The sequence below is a fragment of the Sturnira hondurensis genome, unplaced genomic scaffold (assembly GCF_014824575.4).
Source record: "Sturnira hondurensis isolate 20B ecotype Veracruz unplaced genomic scaffold, ASM1482457v3 Scaffold0004322, whole genome shotgun sequence".
In the NCBI taxonomy this organism is placed as follows: Eukaryota; Metazoa; Chordata; class Mammalia; order Chiroptera; family Phyllostomidae; genus Sturnira; species Sturnira hondurensis.
The window spans coordinates 2,417,651-2,440,759 of record NW_028076953.1 but is presented as its reverse complement, the minus strand read 5'-3'; the positions used below and the strand labels follow the sequence as shown (position 1 = coordinate 2,440,759).

General features: G+C 45.1%; 1 protein-coding gene across 2 annotated transcripts in view; it reads left to right on the top strand.

Moving 5' to 3' along the window:
* TGFBR3 (transforming growth factor beta receptor 3) overlaps positions 1-23,109 on the top strand; it is a 195,278-nt gene that overhangs the window by 72,981 nt on the left and 99,188 nt on the right. The window contains exon 3 of one of the 2 annotated variants that reach the window (XM_037045478.1): positions 4,278-4,462. In XM_037045478.1, the coding sequence (XP_036901373.1) occupies positions 4,278-4,462 (185 nt within the window). Of the gene's footprint in view, positions 1-4,274; positions 4,463-23,109 lie in introns of both variants that reach the window. The other variant, XM_037045477.1, reaches the window with a different exon arrangement.

The following is a 23,109-nucleotide window of genomic DNA, read 5'->3' as shown; positions in this document are numbered from 1 at the left end:
GGGGTTTTGGAGCATGTCTGTGGCTGTGAGGTGCTGCCCTTGGGCCCCATGGTGGTCAAGTGAGATTCATGGCCACCTTGCTACCTCAGGCACGTGTGGTAGAGGCTGGGAGTGGGTGGGTCACCTTGTTCCCAAGTGGAAGTTTTTCTAATTGGAGACGGGTCTGGTATTGTGTGGGGAGACTGTGGAAGAAACCACTGAGGTGAATGGGGAAGGGTGGGAGACTGGTTCATGGAGGTGGGCTGAGGCCATGAGGGGAGGGGCAAAAAGGCTTGGGGCTGACCCAGGAGGTGGCGGGATGCAGCTGGGGGCAAAGTGTGCTAAGGGGGGGTGGACAGGATTATTGTGCCACCTGGAGAAAAGAGCCTTGACAGAAGTGTTGGGGATGAGAGAACAAAATAGCTTTGGGTTTCTGTCTTCTGTGACATTTGAGGATGGGGAAGCCCCAACCAGAGCTTGATTCTTAGCAACCCAAAATGCCATCTGCTTTATCTCATGATTGATTTTTTTCCCCTTCAGTACAAGATTGAAGCTTTGGCTAGTAGGTAGAGTGAAAGAAAGAACTCTAGGATAGCGTTTCCTATTGGCATGGAATCCTTTGAGCGTGGGTCACCTCGTGGCTCTTCTCCCTTTCTCCCCTACCACCCTTCCCTCATGACCATTTGTGTGCACGCAGTTGCCAGACATCGTGCTGACGGAAGGAATAAAGCCATAAGCAGAGTCATCGGGTGCCATTCTGTTGAGATGTTGGCAGTTTGGGGTATATGCAGACATTAAGCAATTATACAAGTATAGCCACATGATAAATATTGAGTACTATGATAGTACCAAAAATACATACGTAATGTAGTGAGAGAGGTAAAAGAAGCTTCCTTGAGACAGGTGAAGAATGAATAGGAGTTCGCTTCACCACGGCAGGGGAAGGTATGGAATGGTGGGGAACGTGTTGCTGGAGGAAACCTTGTGGAGGCTTCAGTGGAAAGAAGGTTGGCACTTTTGATGAAGTAAAATAAAGCCAGTATCTTGATTAAAGTAGGTTAAGCTACAAGTGTCAAAAAACTACAAATAATATTATTGCCTTGAATAAAAGAAAAGTTGACATGTGTTTCATACAAAAAGAAGCACTCTAGAGCTGATCTAACAGGTCCAGGTTCATCAAGGGCCCAGGTGACTCCTGTTTTATTGCTCTGCCCAACTCAGTGTGTTGCTTCTGTCTTATGGCCCAAGATGGCTGCCCCAGTTCTACCCATCAGGTCTGTGTTCTGGCCAACAGGAAGGAGGAAAGGGCAGAAGAACACATTTCATTCCCTTCATCAGAAACTCCCTGGAAATTGCGCATATCACCTCTGGCTATATTGTATTGGCCAGAATTTGGTCACAGGGCCATACCTAGCTGGAAGCATTAGCAGGACTTTCAATACAATGTTGGAAAGGATTGGTGAGAGGGGGTAGATAGCCTTGCCTTGTAACTGATCTTAGCGAGAAAGCTTCTAGCTTCTCACAGTTAAGAATGATGCGATATTAGCTGTAGATTTTTGTACATGTCCATCATCTGGCTGAGGATGAGGACCTGGTGGGCCTCTGTAAAGAGTAGCTATCCTGTCCCTTGGTCAGAGTGAGCCCTGTGGATTGCTTTCTTTTTACTTTGGCCTTGGATGGACTGGTGTAAGTCATGGCTGGCACTGCCGCCCATAAAGTGAGGTTTACCCTCTCTCGAACTGTGGTGGGACAGAGACCACAGGCTCTAGGTGAGGAGTCCTCATCCTCAGCACTGGGAACATTCCCTGTCTGGTTCCCTCCCTCTCTGTGTACGATCTTATCCTCTTGACTTGTTGCCAGTGAGTGCTTGCTCCCACCCTGGTGTGGGGACAAGCAGTGTGGTGCCTGAAGGAAAAACCTGCTGGGTGTGGTCGCATGATCAGGAGGAGAGCAGGTCAAGCAGATTGCAAGCCTTTTGGCAGATGTGTTTTGGGTGGAACTACAGCCCAGCCAGAGTTCTGAACATACATATAAAAATAGAGCTGAAAAGTACCTTTTATTTGTGCTAGATCTGTGATAATGGCAAATTCATGGCAGGAAGCTATGAAACCAATTCAGAAGTGTTTTCCTCTGTGGGTAGTGATAGCCACTGTGTGTCCCCAGATTTGAGTAGTAGTAGGAGACTGTCTCTGGGGCTCTGGGGTGTGAAATGCACTGGACCTCCCACTGTGGCTGGTGAAGGCAGGATGGGGAGCAGTGTGGTGCACACCTGCTCATACTGTGTTCCCTGCGTGGGGGACCTGAGGGATTGTGCATCAGTACCATCTGCCTTTGAGGCTGTGACACTTTTCCTCACAACCTACCTTAGAAAACAGCTGGGCACAGTACTGCAGTACAAAGGGTGGCAGTGATTATTTGGGAAGTGATTATCACTTCAGAACAGATAACTATTAGCAGCCTAGATAATTTCCATGAGTTCTGAAATAGACTTAGCTTACCATGCAGGACATCTGCCTAGGATGTAGCAGAGGCTGTGGACTGCCTGGCCCTGAACTACACTTGCACTTCAGACCAGAGCTGTTTTCCTGGAGAAGATCTTTATTATGTAGAAGTCAAGGAGAACTATTTGGGGTGAACTCAGGTTTTTTACTGGAGTCCACTTGGAAGGGTGAGCTTTAGTAGACTCCGTATATTCAAGTCCCAGTCTCCCTGACTATCAAATGGAGATAGCACCAAGCCCACAGAGGTGTGTGAGGTTGAAGTATTGAAGGTTCCTCCTCCTTCCTGGGGGAGGATTCCTGGATTGCCTCTCTGTCAATCCAGCTTGTGTGCAATGAGGCTGAAATGTGGCGGGGCTGTACCTCACATCACTGTAGCAGTCGCCACCTGTTTCCCATGTCTGTTCCTTAGAGTCAAACCCAAGTACCTGGAATGGTGCCCTAATCACTGATCAGAAAGGGACATTTTTTTTTCTTAAGTTCAGTGATTCATTTAACAAATATATTTTTGAGCCAGGCACCGTGATGGGTGCTGAGGATATAAAGAAGAGTAATCCACAGGCATTAGGAGGTCGCACAGGACTGGCAAAGAATGATGTATACACTGGTGGTTATAGTGTGGAAAATGAATCAGCAGAGCTGGGCAGAGCTATTGTAAGAGGACAGAGAAAGAATACCTCCCTTAGTCTGGGATGTTTGTTGTGGGAGTTACAATGGAAGAGAAATATGGGTAATGGGAACACGTTTGAATAAAGATGGAATTGAGGAACATCAGGGTTTATTTGGAGACCTTTAAGCTAGTTGGTATTACTGAATGGGGAGGGGTGAGGGTGGAGAGATGGGAAGGGTCAGATTAAGAAAGGCCCGTGTGTGCCAGGTTAGGGAGCTTGGGCTTTATTCACAAGGGCAGCTGTTCTCCAGGGACAGGACAGGCTTGGGAGATGGGAGGGGCAGGCGTTTGTACTAGGAATCACAGTTCAGTGGACACTCCCCGGTCAGATGGACAGTGCTTCTGTAGAAGGTGGCTTGGAGAGCTTGACCCCTGAGGCTTCTTTAAGAAAGATCTGCAGTTGCTAGGGACAGAGACAGGGAGAGCTGCAGGAGGTAAAAGGAAGGAAGAATGGAGGGACTTAGGATTTAAGGTCTGATTGAGGAGGAGAATGAGGAAGCAGCAGCCAAGTATGACCAGTGTTCTGTTTGTTCTTTTTGAGACTTTGCTCACATTCTGCCTCTCTTGGGAGAATTTTGTCACCTTTGGCCCAAACTCTGCTCTCCATTTCTGGCACCATTTGCCTCTCTACCCATTACATCTTACTTTGTATTGTTCTTAAATTTGTTTTGCTTTGTCTAAGACAAGTAGCAGAAGCACGTGAAAGGTAGGGACTTTATCTTATATTTTTTTGGTGTAATTTCAGGTGTTTAATATTATTTATGCATAGTATTATTGGACCTTTAGGCTATTTGTTTAATTTATCTCTAGTTTTCTTCTAAGAGAGGAAGGAAGAATTAAACACAGATGTCAAATGGGAGGTTTCCTCCATCCAGAGGAATACCTTCATGACTTGTGCATCTAAAAGGGAACTTAATTAAATACACATCAACATCGTCCAAAAGGAATTTAAGAGATTGTAGCTGTAGAAGAATAGGCTAACTTTTTGCCATTCGGTTCCAGCAGCAACTTCCCTGGAAAGACCCCTTGGGCAGGCTGGCAGTGGCTAGACCATCCAGTACAACTAAATTCAGTTGCGGCGCAGTTGATTGTGGTCTCTGATGGGTTCGTGTATGTGATTCCCTCAGCAGGTCCAGAGCCCGGTGCCCAGTGTGAACTGTCACCTGTCAACGCATCCCATCCAGTCCAAGCCCTGATGGAGAGCTTCACCGTCCTGTCGGGCTGCGCCAGCAGAGGCACAACGGGGCTGCCGCAGGAGGTGCACGTCCTGAACCTCCGGACCGCCGACCAGGGGCCCGGCCAGCCACAGAGAGAGGTAGGCACAGGTTCTAGCTTTCTGTCCATTGCCCCTCTGAGTTTTTCAGGACTTTATTCTGAACAGAGAGTACTTTCCTTCCATTCTGGGTCTAACGTGAACATGTGTGGGGAGGAGGATACTTACTACGTACACTTGAGAGAGAAGGATTGTAAATAACAGGTTGTTCTCTGGACTGGGCAACTCTAGGACCTCTCTCTGTGGAGACTTTTTGGCTTTTTAACTTTTCTGGCCTCTCGTATTGGAAAGAGTGTTCTTAAGAATTTCATCTCTTAAACGGGGCTATGAAAAAACAAAATTAGGTGCCATTTCTTTGTAATCGTAATTGTCTTTCCCACCTTCTGTGCCCTGTCTTTCTTCTTACGTTGCTTTGTCGTGTGAACCTCTGGGTCCTGCAGGATTAGTTGGGAGCACTCTGGAATAAAGGAGGCATCGGTACTTGCACTTGCATGGAAAGCCCTGGGGGTAGCTTCTTATGCTCCCCGGGCAGCTGTGAAGATGGTGGAGTCTTGGTGGTGCTGATGATGATCCAAGCTCATAGTGACTCAGCATTACTCTGTCCTCAGCACTCTTTGAAGCACTTATGCATTTATTCCGTGAAGTGCTATTATTGTCTTCATGTCACAGGTGGCAGACAGGTAGACAGATAACGCACTGGCCCAAGGTCAGTGGTCCAGAAGTTATCTAGATTGTGAATCAGAGATAACACAGAGTTGTTATTCTTTCTGTTTCTAAGCTTTTGTGTGTCATAAATGTTATCACTCAAAATTCTGATCACAGTAAAGTATAGGAAAACCAACACAGAAGAGAATTTATTTACCTTTGAGCTTTCCTCTCATCAAGAAACGTAATTTCCAGAACCATTTGTTTATGTGCATAAACAGCTCTGCCTTTTTAGGGGTAGTAGAAATAGGAGAGGTGAGGTGTCCAAGAGGAAAAACAAGAAGATTTTAATCTTATGAAAGTGTGCGAAGTTGGCTCATTTCAAAGAAAAATCATCTAACCTTTCCAGCTACATTGGAAATTATTGTTAATACTTTTGGTTGCTTGCCATTGTAGCTGCAACACATATTTCAGGTCAGATTTCTTTATCCCAGTAATATGTCTTTAATTCTTAACTTATGGGGGAGAGTCTGTGGTGGGCGGGGAAGGAGGAAAGGAGGAAATGCAGTTCTTAGGAAGTGTTGCTGACTCCAGCAATTCTTCAGCAGCAGTAATTACTCATTTTATATATGCTTCTCAGAGGAAGCAAGAAAGAAGAGAAAGTTTGAGCTATTACAGAGCAGCCACAGCAGAACATTCTGGGTGTTAAACTGTGTGGTACAGTTGCTGACTCTGAAAACAGATTCAAGTAACACTATTGACGCAAAAGAAAAATAACTCAAGGAACGACAGCAGCACTCTCCCACAGCTGTCTTTACCAGGTTAGATCAAAATGGAGTTCATTTTAGGCCATGGCAGTACATAAAATTAGATGGCACCAGGGGACAGTGTGTTCAGTGAGGAAGTAAAGAAAGGGCCTGTGGGGGTGGTCTCTAAAGCTTGTTTAAAAACCTGATGGTTATTCTCCTCCCTTCAGTATTCGTATCCTATGTGTATGATTTTGAGTTCATGACATGACGCTGTTCCTGAGACTAGGCAACTGAGAGAAACTGTGTCCTTCCTTCTTTGGGGACTTTTAAAAATGAGATGGTTGTAGTCCTGCCTGAAAACAAGATGGGATAAGTGTTCTTTGGAAATTTCATCTGACTCCGAGCTGCACTTACGTCGAGGATCTGAGTGTTTGATGTGAACAGAGGAGTGCAGAGGACATCAGAGCAGAGGGCCATGACAGAGAAAATGAAAGTTTGTTCACGGGTGGTAAGATGAGGGTGGAGAAATATTAAATCTCTCTCACCTTCTTCCCATATGACTATAGAGATACATCATTGCATTCACGCAAACAGTTTTTAAAAATCATTTGAACCATATGAGCCAGCAATTTCATTCCAAAGTACATATGTACTCCAGAGAAATAAAACCATATGTCCATACAAGAACTTGTTTACAAATGTTCATAGCTGCATTATTGATTATAGTCAAAAAGTGGAAACAATCCAAATGTCCATCAACTGATGAATGGATAAATAAAATGCCGTATATGGACTTCCGGTCAAGGTGTTGGCATAGGTAAATGTGATACTCAAATCCTCCCACAACCACATTGGAATCGCAACTAAATTACAAAACAGCTGTCATTCAGAATCACCTGAAGCCTAGCTAAATGGAAGTCCTACAACTATGGTTTTAAAGAAGCAGCCACATCAAGACTTGTAGGAGGGGTGGAGCCTGAGAATGTGCTGGTCCCACACCCACATGTGCTGGATAAAATTCAGGAGGATATCTGGACTGTGGTGGTCCTCGGGAGGAACAAGGAATCCCAGCCTCACACCAAGCCCCCAGACTGGGTTCCAGAGCCAGGAAGAGAATTCCCATAACTTCTGGCTGTAAAAACCAGCAGGGATTGTGGCTGAGTGATACAGAGGCTTCTGGAGTCTTGGGCAATTCCTCTTAAAGGGCCAGTGCACAGACTTACTTATACTTGCTTCCTGTGCACTCCAGCACTGGGGCAGTAGCTCAAAAGGCATCAGGGACATACCAGGAAGGACTGAATCATCTTGTATCTGGGTGAAAGCTCTAGGGGAAGCTTTCTGCCAGATAAAAGTGCTGACAGAGGCCATTGTTTCTTTTCTTAGACATCCCTTCAACTCCCAAAGAGCCAGTGAGGGTGGGGAGTGCAGAACCTGAGTCTCCATCAACCTGACACACTGCTCCATCCTGGCAATTCCCTGAGATCTTGCACCAACCAATTTGTGGGCTCACTGAAGCCATTTTCAGCTTTTCCATACAAACTCCTTGTCTTGGTTCTTGCTGTGGACTTTCCTAAAATCTCTCAAAGGCTGAAAAATTGCAGACAAGCAGCATCTGATCTTGGCATGCCCTATACCATTTGCTAAGTGGCCCTAGGCCCAGCTCTAGCAGAAGCTGGCCTTGAGTCACAGCTTGGCCTCTCTTGGGCACCTGCAAGCCCAGCAGAAGTAGCAGCCATCTGCAGATTGCTCTGTATCTCATGCTGAGTGACCATAGGCAGGGCATAGATGGTGGCTGACCTTGCACCTCCCAGGAGGCTCCAGAACCAGTGTACTGGGTGGACAGCTTCAGACCATGCTGGATTATAACACTACCACCTCCACAATTGACACACTCATGGGGCAGACTCGATGAGCACCAACACCCCACTGATGCAAGTCCTGTTCTATAGGGTTGCCTCCTGTATAGCAGCTCTTCTGCTGTAGTTGCAGCTGGTCCTCATAGCCAATTGGCCTGGGAGGTCAGTCCCTCCCAGTGATACCAACAATTATCAAGGCTCGACTACAACAGGATAGTCCACATAGTCCACACAGAGGTGCACCTGGTACACCCAGCTTGGGTGACTGGGGAGGCTACACCACTGGACCATAGAGGACTCCTATTACACAAGGCCATTCTACCAAGTCAGAAGACATAGCAGCTCTACCTAATACACAGAAACAAATTTAGGGAAGCAGCCAAAATGTGGTGACAATGAAATAGGTCCCAAATGAAAGAACAGAAGAAATGTGCAGAAAAAGAAATAAATGAAATGGAGGCAAGCAAACCACAAGATATAAGAGTTCAAAATAATGGTTATAAGGTTGCTCAAGGACCTTAATGAGAACTTCAACAGCATGAAAAAGGACATAGAAACCATAAAAAATGACCAGTCAAAAACGAAGGATACACTTATTGAAATGAAGAATAATTGGTAGGGAATCAATGGTAGAGTAGATGAAGATGAGAATTAATCCAGCAATTTGTGGTATTAGGAGGTAAAAAACACCCAATCAAAACAGCAAAAAGAAAAAAAGAATTTAAAAAAACTGTAAGGAGCCTCTGGGACAACTTCAAATGTACCAATCTTCACATTATGGGGGTGCTAGAGGGAGAAGAGAGCAAGATATTGAAAACTCATTTGAAAAAAATGATGAGTTTTCATTATTTACCTGATCAGGAAGCACAAAAAGTCCCAAACAAGATGAACCCAAAGAGGCCCTGGCACATCACAATTAAAATGCAAAAGGTTAAAGACAAAAAGAGGATCTTAAAAGCAGCAAGAGAAAAGCAATTAGTTACCTACAGGGAAGCTCCCATAAGACTGTCAGCTGATTTCTCAACAGAAACGTTGCATTCCTGAAGAGAGTGGCAAAAAATATGCAAAGTGATAAAAAGCAAGGACCTACAACCAAAATTACTCAACCCAGCAAAGCTACCATATAGAATGGAAGAACAGATGAAGAGCTTCACAGACAAAAAGCTAAAGGAGTTCATCACTGCCAAACCAGTATTATAAGAAAAATATAAACAATAAAATGGCAATAAATACATATCTATCAACAATGGAATCTAAAAGTCGAATGAACAAGCAGGAAAGAAACAAACCATGACACGGAGACATTTTGATGGTTGCCAGATGGGAGGGGGGTTGGGGGATTGAGTGAAAAAGGTGAAGGGATTAAGAAATGCAAATTGGTAGTTACAGAATAGTTATGGGGATGCAAAGTACAGCAAAGGAACTATAGTCCATAATATTCTAAATACTCTGTATGATGTCAGGTGGGTATGACATTTATCAGGATGATCATTTAATAAGTTATATAATGTCTAATCACTGGAGTATATACCTAAAATGAATATAATGTATGCCAACTGTAATTGAAAAATAAAAAATGATTAAATGGCAAAAAATATGGTATTTACATCCATTGGCATCTCAGTCAGGGAGAAGTGAATGAAGTGCTACATGCGACAACACAGGTGAGCTCCGGAAATATTTCCCTAAGAGAAAGAAGACAGACACAAAAGACCACATACTCTGTAATTCAACTTATATGAAATATCCAAAATAGACACATTTATAGAGATAGAAAGTACATTAGTGGTTGCTTTGGGCTGAAAAGCAGAAGGGAAAAATGGCAGCTGGCTGCTAATGAGTGCAGGGTTTCTCTGAGGGGGACTGATGGGTTCTAAGATTAAATGTGGCGATGGCCCTACAGTTGAATATGACTGTACTAAACACCATTGATAAATGTGAATGTACTAAAACTCATTGAATTGTACTTTAAGTGGGTGAACTGTATGGTATGTGAATTTTATCTCAGGAAAGCTATTTTAAAAAATCAATAATTTGACCTGCCAATATTCTAGTTAGCCCATAAAGTTTACCTTAACTGCTTTTTCCTCCAGCCTAAACTCACCCAACTCTTTCTGTTTTTCTCTCTGGGCGATTTGACTTCTGTAGATAGACCACTACATGGGCTGTGTGGAAGTCACAGCTGATCCCTTTGGGGGCAGTGGTGGGAGGACCAGAGGCAGCCCTGATGCATGTCTACCAGACATTAAAGGCAAATATTTTTCAAAATGAAATAATAAATGTTGTTGCTTATAAATTAGTGAAAAGAATGCCACCCTGGTTCCAAGTCACAGTTGGATGGCCGCTACAGTTGTTTTTCATGACATCCTCCTTCAGTGTGAGGGAGTCACTAAATCAGCCCTGTCTCCCCTCTGCTTATTGTTGGTGTGGTCAGCATAAAGACCTATTCCAAATTGCTCCCCTCTAGCCTTTTGCTAAATTCTTACCTTCCTTAAGGTTGTTCTTCAGTTGAGGAGCGGCTTCTTTTCCTGTGTGGGGCAGGTGACAGAGCCTGTACCCTGACATAATAACCTCAGCAGGTTGACAAGATTTGGGGAGACAGTTACTCTTGTTAGGTAAACAAATTTGTGGGCTAGGAGAGAATCTGTATCAGAAACCCACTCATTAAAATGATACATACAAAGCCCGCCTTTGCCATTGGCTTCCCCACCGGGTTCTTATCAGGGTAACAACCTATAGTTGTATTTTTTCATCTGAGACCACACCTCTCATTTGTAATCAGTGGTTTTGGACACAACAGTCTTGGAAGGGAACAGGAAACTGGAAAAAGACTCTCTGGTGACAGCAGAAGAGGGTGAACAGCCCTGAGATACCAGCTCTGTCTTTTAGAATAAGCAGGCGGGTGTCATGGGTCTTATCTTATAAAAATGGGCTCCTTGTGCTCTTGGACTTCAAAGTGAAATGTACCTTCACCCCCAGCCCCTGTCAGATGTTGGTCCCTCAGGGTGTTTCCTGACTTCTGAGAAGAGTTATAGCACCACCACTGGCTTGTTTACAGTAACATACTTTCATTAGGTACTAGAATGGCGACAATTTTGTTTCCCATCATCTAATTTTTACTGTGACCTGCTTTTATGTGGTGATGTGTCTTTTCTATTTCCAACCTAATTGCTTGCTCTTTATGAAAAGCTGCTGAGGATAAGCCCCTAGTTAACATTCATGTGTGTGTACAGGCAGACCTCCCTTCATGGCCCTTGGCTTTATTGCGCTTCACAGATGTTGCACTTTTTACAAATTGAAGTCGAGACCCACCACCAGCAAAAAGGTTATGACTGGCTTTATGACTCGCTTTATTGCGGTTGTGTGGAACCACACCCACAGTGTCTCCAATGTTTGCCTACAAAGGATATGGGCATTTAAATTTACGTATTTATTTTGACATAAAAGAGCGACCCTGTTAACGGCCATGCCAGTGACTGGTGTAGGGGTGGAGGGAGGATCTGGAGGCTTCACCGTTACTGGAAACGGGCCAGACTCAGTAACCTCACTGCCAGAAAGCTCAGGCCCGTCCTTTTATGCATTTGCTCTTTCTCTGCTCATTCCAAAAAAGGATTTGGAATGGGTTTACAACAATAGACATACCAACACTGTAAGCAGAAATGCAAAGTGAGGACAAAGGGAAAAAGAAGAGTGTAGTTTGTTAGCCATATGGGAAATGTGGTTGGTATGACCGGGTTTGAAATTTGGCTCTGAGCTGCTTGGCGGGCCGGGCCAAATGGGATGTGTGGTTAATCACACATGTGGCTCCAAGTCAGTTTTACTTTGTACCTACTCCGAGGACTGTGGCAGAAAGTCATTCCTTTTCTGGCTCTTAAAATGCAGGAAGGATCACAATTGGGAGAAGGAAAAGGAAGCAAACGCATCGAAAATGCCAACTGTTCTGCTTGCCTCTAAGCAGCTCCCTCACCCCCAAATAACAGTAACGGCCACGCCACGGGCGGTGGTGGATGCCTGCTGTGGGCAGCCGCCTGCCCGAGTCCTCCTTTCGTCTGCCAGTTCTCATCAGCCTGAAAGGGAAGGGGGCTTAAGGAGGGTGTGCAGTGGCCGCTGGATCATGAAGCCCCCTCCGATCTGGGTCTGTTGGACTCCACAGTCCACTTCCCTCGTACTTGTAGCTCCTGCCTTGTCCAGCCTCCTTTGCCTCTGTTAGTGAGCCAGCAGGTCTCCCCCGCAGGGTTTGGGTTTCTTGGGCTTGTGATCGATTTTTCTAGTGCTCAGAGTCCCTTTCATTCCCTTCCTCCTTCCCTGTCTGTGGCTTGGGGGCAGTGTTGAGGTTGGTCTGTGTGTGGCAGTGTTTCTTTTTTCCGTTCTGGTTTAGACAGTTACTACAATTAAGTGTCCGCAATTATAAAACGCAGGCTGAGCTCCAAAGCCCTTGCACTCTATGTGGCCATTAATTACCCACACGCTAAATGCCACCTCTTGATTTGTTCATAGCTGATTATCTCCCCCTCCTCCCAATACGGCTTTTAGCTGCCTTTACAAACGTAATTCCCTGTCCTCTGCTTGTAATCCAAGACTTCTTGTAACCAAACTCGCTTGAATTGTGTGGTAAGGGAGAAGAAACACATTTAGGGAGTCTTCTTTCTATGAATGAAGTGCAAGAGCTTCAGTATGTGGGGTTTGCTCTCCGATCTGGTAAGTTTTTAGGCATCTGGCAGTTCAGGGATTCCACATTTTGGAGATTGCTATATCAAACCACTTACCTGTCTGTTTGTATGTTGTCTTTCCTCCACTTCTACAATATTTCCCCCATTTCTTTTTGTTTTTAAAGATTTTATTTATTTATCTTTAGAGAGGAAGGGAAGGAGAGAAGGAGAGAAATAGCAATGTATGGTTGCCTCTCGTGAGTCCCCTGCTGGGAACTGGCCTGCAACCCAGGCATGTGTCCTGACTGGGAATCGAACCGCAATTGTGTGGTTCTCAGGCCTGCACTCAATGCACTGAGCTATATCAGCCAGGGCAATATTTCCCCCATTTCTACAAGAGAGACGTCTTCTTCGTTTTTACCCCCTCAGTTGTTCAAATGTGGACAGATCAGTGTTGGGGGTGACGGGGGGGTGGGTGTGTATCTTACCTTACTCATCACCAGTGAAAGATGTTGTATAAAATTTCAAGACTGGCTCTCTGGAGAGTACATATGTGAGAGCAAAAATAGCAAATGAACACTAGCGCACTAGCTACTTTTTTCCTCTATCTGGGGCAGTTTTTCCTCTGCTGTTATTCACGAACAACTTCCCAGTACTTGTCCTGTGTATGTGCAGGGAAAAAATCAAAACAAACTGAAGGGTATTTATGTTTCAGAAATCTTATAGGTGGTGTATGCTAAGCACGTGTCAAAGTAAACCCCTCAGACACAGGCACTGGATAGTGGTGAAATGCATGGGCTAAACAAATACCTTCCATGTATAAACACTACCCGGTGTTTGTTTAAATGGAGGTTGTTTGGGAAATTGCTTCAGCCACACAGGTAAGATGACCTCTGAACGGTAATTTTGTTGCCGACCTACAGCAGATAGATCAGAAAGTTACACTGACAACAAGGGACACATTTCTCAGAGGCACTCCTCCCTCCTCTCCTCCCTCTCTCCCCCTCTGTCTTCCCCTGTTCTCCCTTCCCCCACTCATTTGCCTGTTGCAGTGGAAATTATTTGATGAACTTGAAAGGCAACTGAATCTGCACATAGGATTGAAGGCCTACATGAATAGGACAGTCACACTATTCAACAAGAGTTGCCCCTTCACCAGCACACTTTAAATGATGGCACCCTGCTGGGCAGTATGAAGACGCCACAGTTGGACCGAGGAGCCCCACTGGGAACTGCCAGGCAGCTGGACCTCCAGCGGCTGCTGTCTCCAGCAGAGAACAGCGCAGGCCCCTGAGAACTGGCCACGCTAGTCAAGGGTGGTTTCTAACACACTGGGGCAAGACGTTCCACCTGAAACTCAGCTTTCAAGTAGGGACTCTCCAACAGCCCAGTCTTGGAATTTTAGAATAAGTGAAAGCAGAAATCAGAGAGGCTAAGCAAAGGAGTTACAAGTTCTTACCAAGATGCTGGCTGGCCACATTGCTTAAATCCTGGCATTTGTCACAGTAACGACCAGATGCTATTACACTGCCCTAGGAAAGCATGGTGTTCCCCCCCCCCCCCAACTAGAGGGTTGAAAAGACCTCTCTTATTATTGCCTCTTCACCAGTCTGGAGAAGAGGCTGCCTTGACCCCTTCTAAAATTTGTCCAGCGGCAGCAGCTTCCAACTCGTCTGGTGTTTGTCCTTCACGCAGATCAGGGTTACGGCCCTGGCCTGTGCTGTTACTGCTATGATGACTTCTCCTGACTTCTTAATAATTGTACAATTTACTGTGAACGTTGTTAGAAGATGTTTCTACAGGAGCACCCTCCATGTCTGAAAATGTGACTTTTTGCTCTTAGAACTCTTTGGAGAGTATTTTAAAAAGCAGTGACCAAGGTAAGGAGCAGGCTGCAGACCCGAGGCCCCTATGCGCCTGCTGGGCAGATAGATGCCCAGTGTGTGCGTGTGTGAGCAGAAAGTCCAGATACCCAGCTCGTACTTTCTTGTTTCCACTGCTATGTGCTGTCTTGACATTTTAATATCTTTTAAAAAAGTTATTGATTTGAGAGAGAAAGAGAAACATTGATTTGTACTTATTAAGTACAAATGCAAGCATTCGTGAAGGCACATACAAGAAGTGCCTTGACCAGGGACTGAACGACAACCGTGGTGCATCAGGATGACACTCCAACCAACTGGCTTCCTGGCCAGGGCTCTATCGTGACGTTTGTTTCAGAATAAAAGGAAACTTACTGCTAATATCTCTGATTTAAATACTCAAATTCTACAGAAGTTTTTATTATATTACTTTCAGTCATGTCCCCACTGTATTTTCTGAACATTTCTGTGAAAATTAGACACATATTTAATCATTTTACTTTCCTTTCCCCCATGGTGGAGAGGCCGTGTGTGAACTTGGCCCTGCTGATCCTCTCTGCACTAACTCATTCACCCTGTCCTTGCCTGTCGCACTTGGTGCATGAGTGAGTGCCCGGGTGTCCTGTCTTTCCCTTCTTTCTCCTCTGCAGCTTCACTGCTGCTCTCTGGCGCTTTTGACCAACTCATGGGAGCTGGGACTGGAGAGGCGCCCTGGAAACCCTCTGGTCCGGACGGGCTCACAGAGGAGACCAGGCCCAGGGAGGGAATAGATGACTTGTTCACTCCCAGTGAAGACATTGGTGCCACTGCTGGGCTGGGACCCAGGCAGCGCGGTTCCTGCTGCTGAGTTTTGTCTACCATGGTGGCTTTCCCCACTGCTCCGCCTTCTCGGCTCCTTTTTCTGTACCTGCTTTCCTGCCATTTATTTCTGGGCTTTAGGGTGTTTGTTACCTTAGCTTGGTTCTCTTTCTATGTTTCTGTATGTTTTTTTCTTTTCTTCCCCAGTTTCTCTTTCTTCCTTCTTAGGGATTCTTGGCTGAAGTGCAGTCCTTGAGCCTTATCGCCCCCACCCCTTGTTCCCCCCCGCATTGTCTGTTCTCCCTGTTCTCAGGACTTTGGATGTCACCTGCATGCCAAAGACACCAGAAACTCTCTCCAAGCTTCTCCAGTGGGGCCTCCAAAGCACCTTACCCCTCAGGACGTATCTCAGACTCCCAGGTGCTATGATGTGAGGGGGTGGCTGTCAGTGTGGCTCTGTCTGGTGTCAGGTGGTGGTTCCTCTCAGCTCTGCCAGTCCCCAAGTGAACTCTCTGAGTCAACTTCCTCATCTGCAAGTGGAGGTGATAGGGGCAGTTCTTTAGAGGGTTCGCCGAGGATCGAGGATCCAGGCATGTGTGCCTGGTACACACGCACTGTCCAATGTGAGCTTTTTAGTGTCTCCAGATGTGAACGTAACAGCCTTCCTGGGTCCGTCTCTCCTTACCCTGGCGCTGGTTTATTCATCCCACACTCCTGTCCCGTCAACATCACTTCTACTGTCTGTCTCGAGACTTCTGAATCATCCTGGATTTACCAGTTTCCTTCAAACCTGGTATTTGATCAGTCATTAAGTTTTATTGACATTTTCTTTGCAATTTCTCTTGAATTTGTGTTTTTCTCACCAATGACCCCGAAGCTTCCTTATCCAGTCTCTTGGGACTGGCCTTCAGCTTTAGGCCCCAGTTCTTTCAGTCTAGTTTGTGAACCACTTTATAAAACTAATTTCCTCCAAATAATACTCCATAGTTCATTTATAGACCCACTCAAGAAATTATTTATTGAGAGCCAGTTGCACTCTAGGTAGACAGTCTGTTAGATTCTTCCTCATCTTTATATCTTCTTCACTTACTGGCCTGTAAGAGAGACTAAATTGAATACAATGTGACAAACAGTATGAGCATTACTTGTTATAAAATCAACAAAATTTTGCAGGATCCTAAAATAAAGGGAGTGGTAATTTTATCCATGGGTGAGGGGAGGGCACCCAGAAGTGAACATTTGCTGAAGGGCTTGGAAATTAAGGAGAAGTTGCTAGGCAGAGGAGAAGGGAGGCCTCGGTGTACAGAAGGGAGGGAAGGGCAGAAACCGTGCATGGGGGAAAGTTCTCTCACGGACACGTGCTGCTGGTGTACTGGTTAGGGAGTGGCGAGCTGTGGCCTTTGGGCCAAATCCTGCCTGCTGCCTGTTTCTGTATATGTATTATTTACATGCCATAAAGTTCATCCGCCAGTGTCGGGCGATAGAGCCCTGGCCAGGTAGCTCCAGTCGGTTTGAGTGTTGTCCTGATATGCTACGATTGCCATTCAGTCTCTGCTCAGGGCACTTACAAGAACTTGTAGAGTGTGCATGTCAGTGATTTTTAGTGTTGCAGAGTTGTGCAACCATCACCACAATGTACCTTTAGGCCATTTTTAGCACCCCAAAAGGAGACTTTGTGCCCATTAGCAGTCACTCTCCATTCCCCAAACCCCCAATCCTTGCTTTAGGCAGTCGCTAATCTACTTCCCTTCCTTAGAGATTTGCCTATTCTGGATATTTTCCATCAATGGAATCACAGCATGTGCCACTTTGGTGCCAGCTTCTTGCACTTAACATAATGTGTTTGAGGTTCATCCATGTATTAATAATTTCATTCCTTTTTATTCCTGAATAGTATTCCATTGTGTGGCTGTACCGTATCTTGTCTATCCATTCACCAGTCTGATGCTTATGGTATAAATAAAGTTGTACTGGAGCGTAGTCACGACTATTCTTTCACGTGTCGTCTGTGGCTGCTTTCTCACTACAGTGGCAGAGTTGAGTAGAGTGACAGTAGTGTGGCCTGCATGGCCTGCGAAGCCTAAGATATTTGGGATCTGGTCATTTGCAGATAAAGCTTGCCTTAGAACAGGGGTTAGCATTGGTGGGGGCAATGGTAGACTGGGCTGGGGCCGGGAGATGGAAGATGAGAAGGGAAGGGCAGCACAAGTAAGGGTTTGGATTTAATCCCGCAGATCAGTGTTTCTCCAAGTGTGTGTAGTGTGTGAACCTTCTGCTTCTGAATCCCCCAGAGATGCTAAAGTGCACATTCCTGACCTTTTAGCTGAATCCATTGCCCTGCATCTCTTAATTCCACCTGGACTTTTTTCTCAGTTCTCTCAGTCCTTGCCACCTTTGAAGTCTGAACTCTTCAGCAAACCCTTTCCTTAGTCCTTAACCCTCCTCCACCTCCCTCTTTTCTAACACTGCTCTGAAGCCCCTCCTTCCCCCCACCCCAGTCTGCACCTCCCCAGAGTAGGGGATTATATGTTTTCTTGTATTATTTGCTGCCAAATCACGTGTGTTTATCTTGCACAGCCAGCTGGAGAGTGGACTTTCTTAAGGTCAGGAACCAACTCGTGACCTTCTTTTGCATTGTGCATACTGGGCTCTGACATCACCGAAGTTTTTGTAAACACCTCCCCGTCCTGCAGCGTGTCTCTTTTGATCTGTACTGTATCAGTGGACTTGCTGTGTTGTCCCTGGGCGCCTCTTAGCTGCTGCAGCTGAGCAGGTGTCCTCCATTTTGCATTACTGCTTAGATTTATTTTTTCCTAATTAAATCTCACACTACTGCAGTTTACTTTAAATTCTCCAGAATCTCTGTGTGTCGTTCTTTCCCCAGCCTGTTTCTGAGTTTTGTTACATTTCCTTCACTCTTATGGATTTTAGCCATCTGCTAGCCAACTAGTTTGTCTTTTCCCTCAGCGGGGTAAAAAGCTATAAATGGTTTTTGACTCCATGCTGCTCCCTTGGGTGGCTCATTTGATTTGAGCCAGGTTTGAGTTGGGCCATTTAGAATGATTTGTCCTTATGGTGTGTTTGTGGGGCGTGACATCCAGCCAATTCTTAATATTGTTGGTATTAATGAACCTTCATTCTCCCAGTTGAAAGAGGTCATTTTGCTCTACCTTACATTGTTAAATAGCTAATAACTTAATTTTTTATTTTGTTTTTTTGCTCAGTGAGCACTTAAAATATCCCTGCCTGTATAGTAATTTGTTCCCTGTTTAATGTGGCTTTTTCCTTTGTTTACTCTGGACCCAAGTCTTTCTAGCTTGTTTTCTAAGTCAGCCCAAAAGTTGCTGGTCATTGGATTTGGCAGCTTTTTCAAGCCTTACCCACCAGAACCCTACAGGAAGTTGTGTGTCGGCCAGAAGAGTCTGTTTATTTAGAGCATGGTGTCCAGCAGAAGCAGCCCATTTATGAGGGTCTGGTCTTAAAGACGCAGGAATCTGCATCTGGGTTTGGAAGACCTGCTGCCTTGGCTTCCACTGCAGTTCTGTGCTGTGTGCTCTCCTTCCCAGACTGCCAGGGCTCCTCACCTAGACCGTTGGGTCATTGCAAGAGTCCTTTTCCCGAGCCCCTTGGCCTTATCTGTAAAAAGTACCAATGCCCAGTTACTACTTGATAGTCTTTTTTAAACTCATGAAGATGGGATTACTTTTTAAAAAATGTTTTGGCTTTTATAACTTTGTCACCATTTTTCAGTGTTCTGGTAGGATTTTGCTCTGTGTGTACTCCCGATTTAGAATGCTAAAACTAAGTTGAAGTAACTATGCTTTTGACTCCTGGGTATGGTTCTTTGCCCACAGTGATCTGGCACTATCTGGGTTCTAGTCCAAATGCTTTGACTAGAACAATAGTGCTTTATATTTATGGAATTTTCACCCAAACCACAGAGTCCCTTGGCTGAATCTAGAATTTTTACATTCCATCTGGGGAAGAGAGGCAAATTTCAGGTATGATTTGGCTTCTTTTGAAGATAGAGAGACTAGATTAGATACTACCAGGTCTACCTATGAGCCGAGGAGAGCCAGCTGTAGGGTCCAGGATCACTGCAATAACTTTTGCCTGGAGCCCAAACACTGCATTGTGCACATTAAGGTTTCATTTCTATTTGTTTTCTTTCTTTTCCTTTTCCCTTTTTCTTTTCTTTATAGGGGAAGGGAAAGAGAGGGAGAGAAGTATCAATGTATGGTTGCCTCTCGTGCGTCCCCTGCTGGGAACTGGCCTACAACCCAGGCATGTGCCCTGACTGGGAATTGAACTGGGATCCTTTGATTTGTAGGCCTGCACTCAACCCACTGAGCTATGCCATCCAGGGCTAGTTTCTATTCGTTGATACATGTGTACACTCACCTGATTCTTTCTGAATTTGCTTCAGCATGTAGGTGAAGTAGCTATAGGTTTTATGTGCCTAGCACAGGGCTTACCACAGGGCAGGTACTCAATACCTGTGCACTGATTTGAATGGAAGCCACATTCATATCTTAAGAGGTGAGTCCTTTACAAGCGAGAGGCACCTCAGAAATGAAATTCAGAGAGAAAATGAGGTATCACATTACTCAGCTCTAGCATGCTCCAGGGGGAGGGTGGGAGCAGGGGTTGCCCCTCAGTGTTCTACAGTTGTTTGCTTTGTGAAGTTGATGTTATTGATATTTCGAGCTCCGAATAACAAAGAGCATTGATTTTCTTAAAATCTTAGGTAAATTTAACATTTAATGAAGTTAGAACAATACACATTCTTCTCCTTATGCTTCTCAACCTCAGGTAGATAGACATGCAGGCAAAGCCTTTCTTGGGAATCGGAGTTTCTGAAGATAAAGGAGAAACCTAAAGTCCAAGGGAGCTAAAGGTCCATCTGGGCATGGACATGCGTGCTTTGGTGTGAGACATATGGGCATTTAGTGTGTCTCCTTTGCTTGCCATGCTGAATCTCAAATTTGGGGGTCTTCCAAAAAGCAAAGGCAACTGGAGAGCTTAATTTTCAACAGTGAGTCATGCTTGGGCATTTTGCCTCCATCATCTGGCCACAGAGGACCTTTAGGGGCCAATTACCCTCCTTGTATTCTGAACACCCCGAGATTTTGATCTGGTGCAGCTGGCCACAGGACTCTGGCTATTCCCTGCTGCGAGTTCTTTCTGCTGAGCCCAGCACCCTCTACACATTAATGCTGGCCCTTTATTGCTCTTTGTAAGTTGTTAGTGCACATGTTGCTCTTTATTTTTGTTTCCTGCTTTTTTACAGGTTGAAGATTTCACTCTTTTTTCCTTTATCACCGCTGATTGTTAAAATAGTGAGAATCGGAATGAAATGGTAATATTATCATTGTGAACAAGTATTTCTCTGAAAGAATCTTCTTTTTTTCATTTTTAATGCTGTTAATATCTAATTCCCAGTGTTTTAGTTGGATGCTGTTCAAATTTCCCAAATCATAAAATCTTTCAAAGCCTACTCCAAGTTTTTTTTCTTGATTCAGTTTTCCTCCTATTTGCATTAAAAAAAAAAAAAAAAGCCTACCCATTCCCAAAGAGAAAAGTGACCAATTTTATTAGAGACCACGGTGACATGATTCCTTGAGGTGCTGTGAATTTTTTGGATGTGTTTCGAAGCAGTGTGCAAGGGTAATTTTTAGCCCCGTTTTTGCCATGTGTTCTCATATACATTTCCTAAACACTTTCCCTGGCTTGGTGCTATTACTGTGTATATAACCTACATGTGTTTCCTATTTTTTATGACTCATGCTTACGGTACTCATAAAGATTTAGCCTTTATCTTGGCTCTGAGTAATGAGCCCACTTGTGCATTTCCAGCAGAGAGGTGGGTTGGGACTTTTGCATTTAATACTGCAGAATTGGCCTCTTGAAGGCCTAGTGCAGGAAGCATGCACACTCATTGGAGGATCCTGCCTCCTCCCAGAGGAAGCGGTCACCTCGGTTTTTGTGAATTGATTCATTTGTGTTTTCTAGGTTTTCCTTTCCCTTTGCGCCTTTTAGTCTCATCACTGCTTGTGAGGGAGACCACCCGGCGGTGACTAGATGGAACAGATGCCCTAGTTCTTTTCCCTGCTGGTCACTGTGTGGAAGGGTCTGGCGGAGGAAGAAATGGAAATAAACTGAAATGATATTTGTTTTACATGGGGCACCCAATATCCAGGGCATCTTTTGGGGTTCAAATGAACGATTAAGACCCAGCAGATGATCACAGACCACAGGTGGCTTCAGTCCACTCAGAAGGCCTCAGGATAGGAACCCCCTTGCAGCAGAGCCCCATGGAGTTCCTCTTCAGGCTGCTGGTGGCTGCCTGCACCTCAGTTCATATTGCCATCCGGAGCCTCCCTGCTGACGGCTCAAATGCAGGCGACCCGTGTGTGTCCCTGTGTGTTGCCCTGGTTTTGAAGTGCCACACCTCACAGGAGCGAACTGGCAACTCTACTCTCTGACAGTTCCCGTGGAGCCCATGAAGGACTTGCTCAGTTCACAAGAGTCGCTGCTCTTAGGGAGGCCCCCAAATATCCCTTTCTATCAGGTATTTTTAATTTTTCCAATGCCAATACATTAATCAGTCAGGGGTAATTTTAACTATAAGCAAGATGCCTTTTATTATAATTGGCATATTGTTTTAGATTACCACTGTTACAGAGTTAATAGAATTAACAGAAGATCAAATTCTCAAGTCGAAGAGGAATACATTTTGCTAATGCTTTGTCCACACCTGTGGATTTTCTTCTTATTACCGTTTGTATTCCTAACTCTGGTTGGCTGTGTAATGGCTCCCAAAGGAAATGCCCACATCCTAATCCCTCAGATCTGTGAATGTTACTACATGAATGTTCTTTAGAAAAAAATTTTGCAGATGTGAATAATTGAAGGATTTTGAGGTGAGAAGATTCCCTTGGGTAATCTGGTGGCCTTTAAATGCAATTACGTGTGTCCGTATGAGACAGAAATTTGACATAGAAGAGGAGAAGGCGATCTGACTGCGGAGGCAGAGATCCGAGTGATATGGCCACGAGCCAGGGAATGCTGAACGCCGTGAGAAGCCGGGCGAGTCACGGAGTGGATTTTCTCTAAGAGCCTCTGGAAGGAGCGGGGCTCTGCTGACACCTTGATTTTGGTTCAGTAATGCTGATTTTCAGCATCTGGCCTCTTGAATCATGAGAGAATAAATTCCTGTTGTTTTAGGCTACCACATTTTTAGTAATTTGTCACAGCAGCCACGGGAAACTTACACACTCCCTGTCTCACATTAACCTGGGAGATTATCTTGAGTTCCACACAGCCTGCCTGTCTCCATTTCATTCACTGCTTGTGCTCCCCGTCTCTGGAAAGGGTGCTACTACCCTCAGTTCCCAAGGCAGAAACCTTGGCCTTATCCATGACTTCCTATGTTTTCTGAGATGTCACATCCAGTCCTATCTATTCTACCATAAAAATATAGTCTGCGTTCACCCACCTTTTACCCCCACCCCACCTCACCACTGTCTGTCAGTCCCTACCACCTCCTTTGGTCCGATCCATCATCACATCTTTACTCGAGACACAGCGGCCCTTACCCAGGTCCCTGAATAGGGCAGGATCTACAGCTCAAGTGCCTGTGTGGAAGCCTGCTTCTACTGTTTATGAGCTTTGTGACTTTGGGCAAGTTGTACTGTCTATATAGCATCTGTTTAATGGGTTGCTATGACAATTAAATCATTAAATTGTGACAAGTGCTTAGATATAATCAGCACTGAATAAATGTTAGCTACGATCTCCCCTCCACCGAGCAGCCTGAGTGATCCTTTTAAAATTTAAATCCAGTCACAAAATTTGCCAGCTCCTTACATTTAGAGTAAAATCCCTAATCCCCAGCAGACCTTTCACTCCTTCTCCCACTGCTCTCACCGTTTTCACGGTGCTGCCGTTGTTGGCCCTGATGCCCTTCAGAGATGCCCAGCACGCTGCTGCCTCCCACCCTGTGCCTGACGCACTCCTGGCTGTGCAGGGGCTTGTTCCTGCCTCCGTCCAGTCGCCGCCCCGCCCTCACTCTGCAGAGCCCCTCATCAACTGCCCATGTCCAAGTCCAACAGCCACACCCTCTACTGT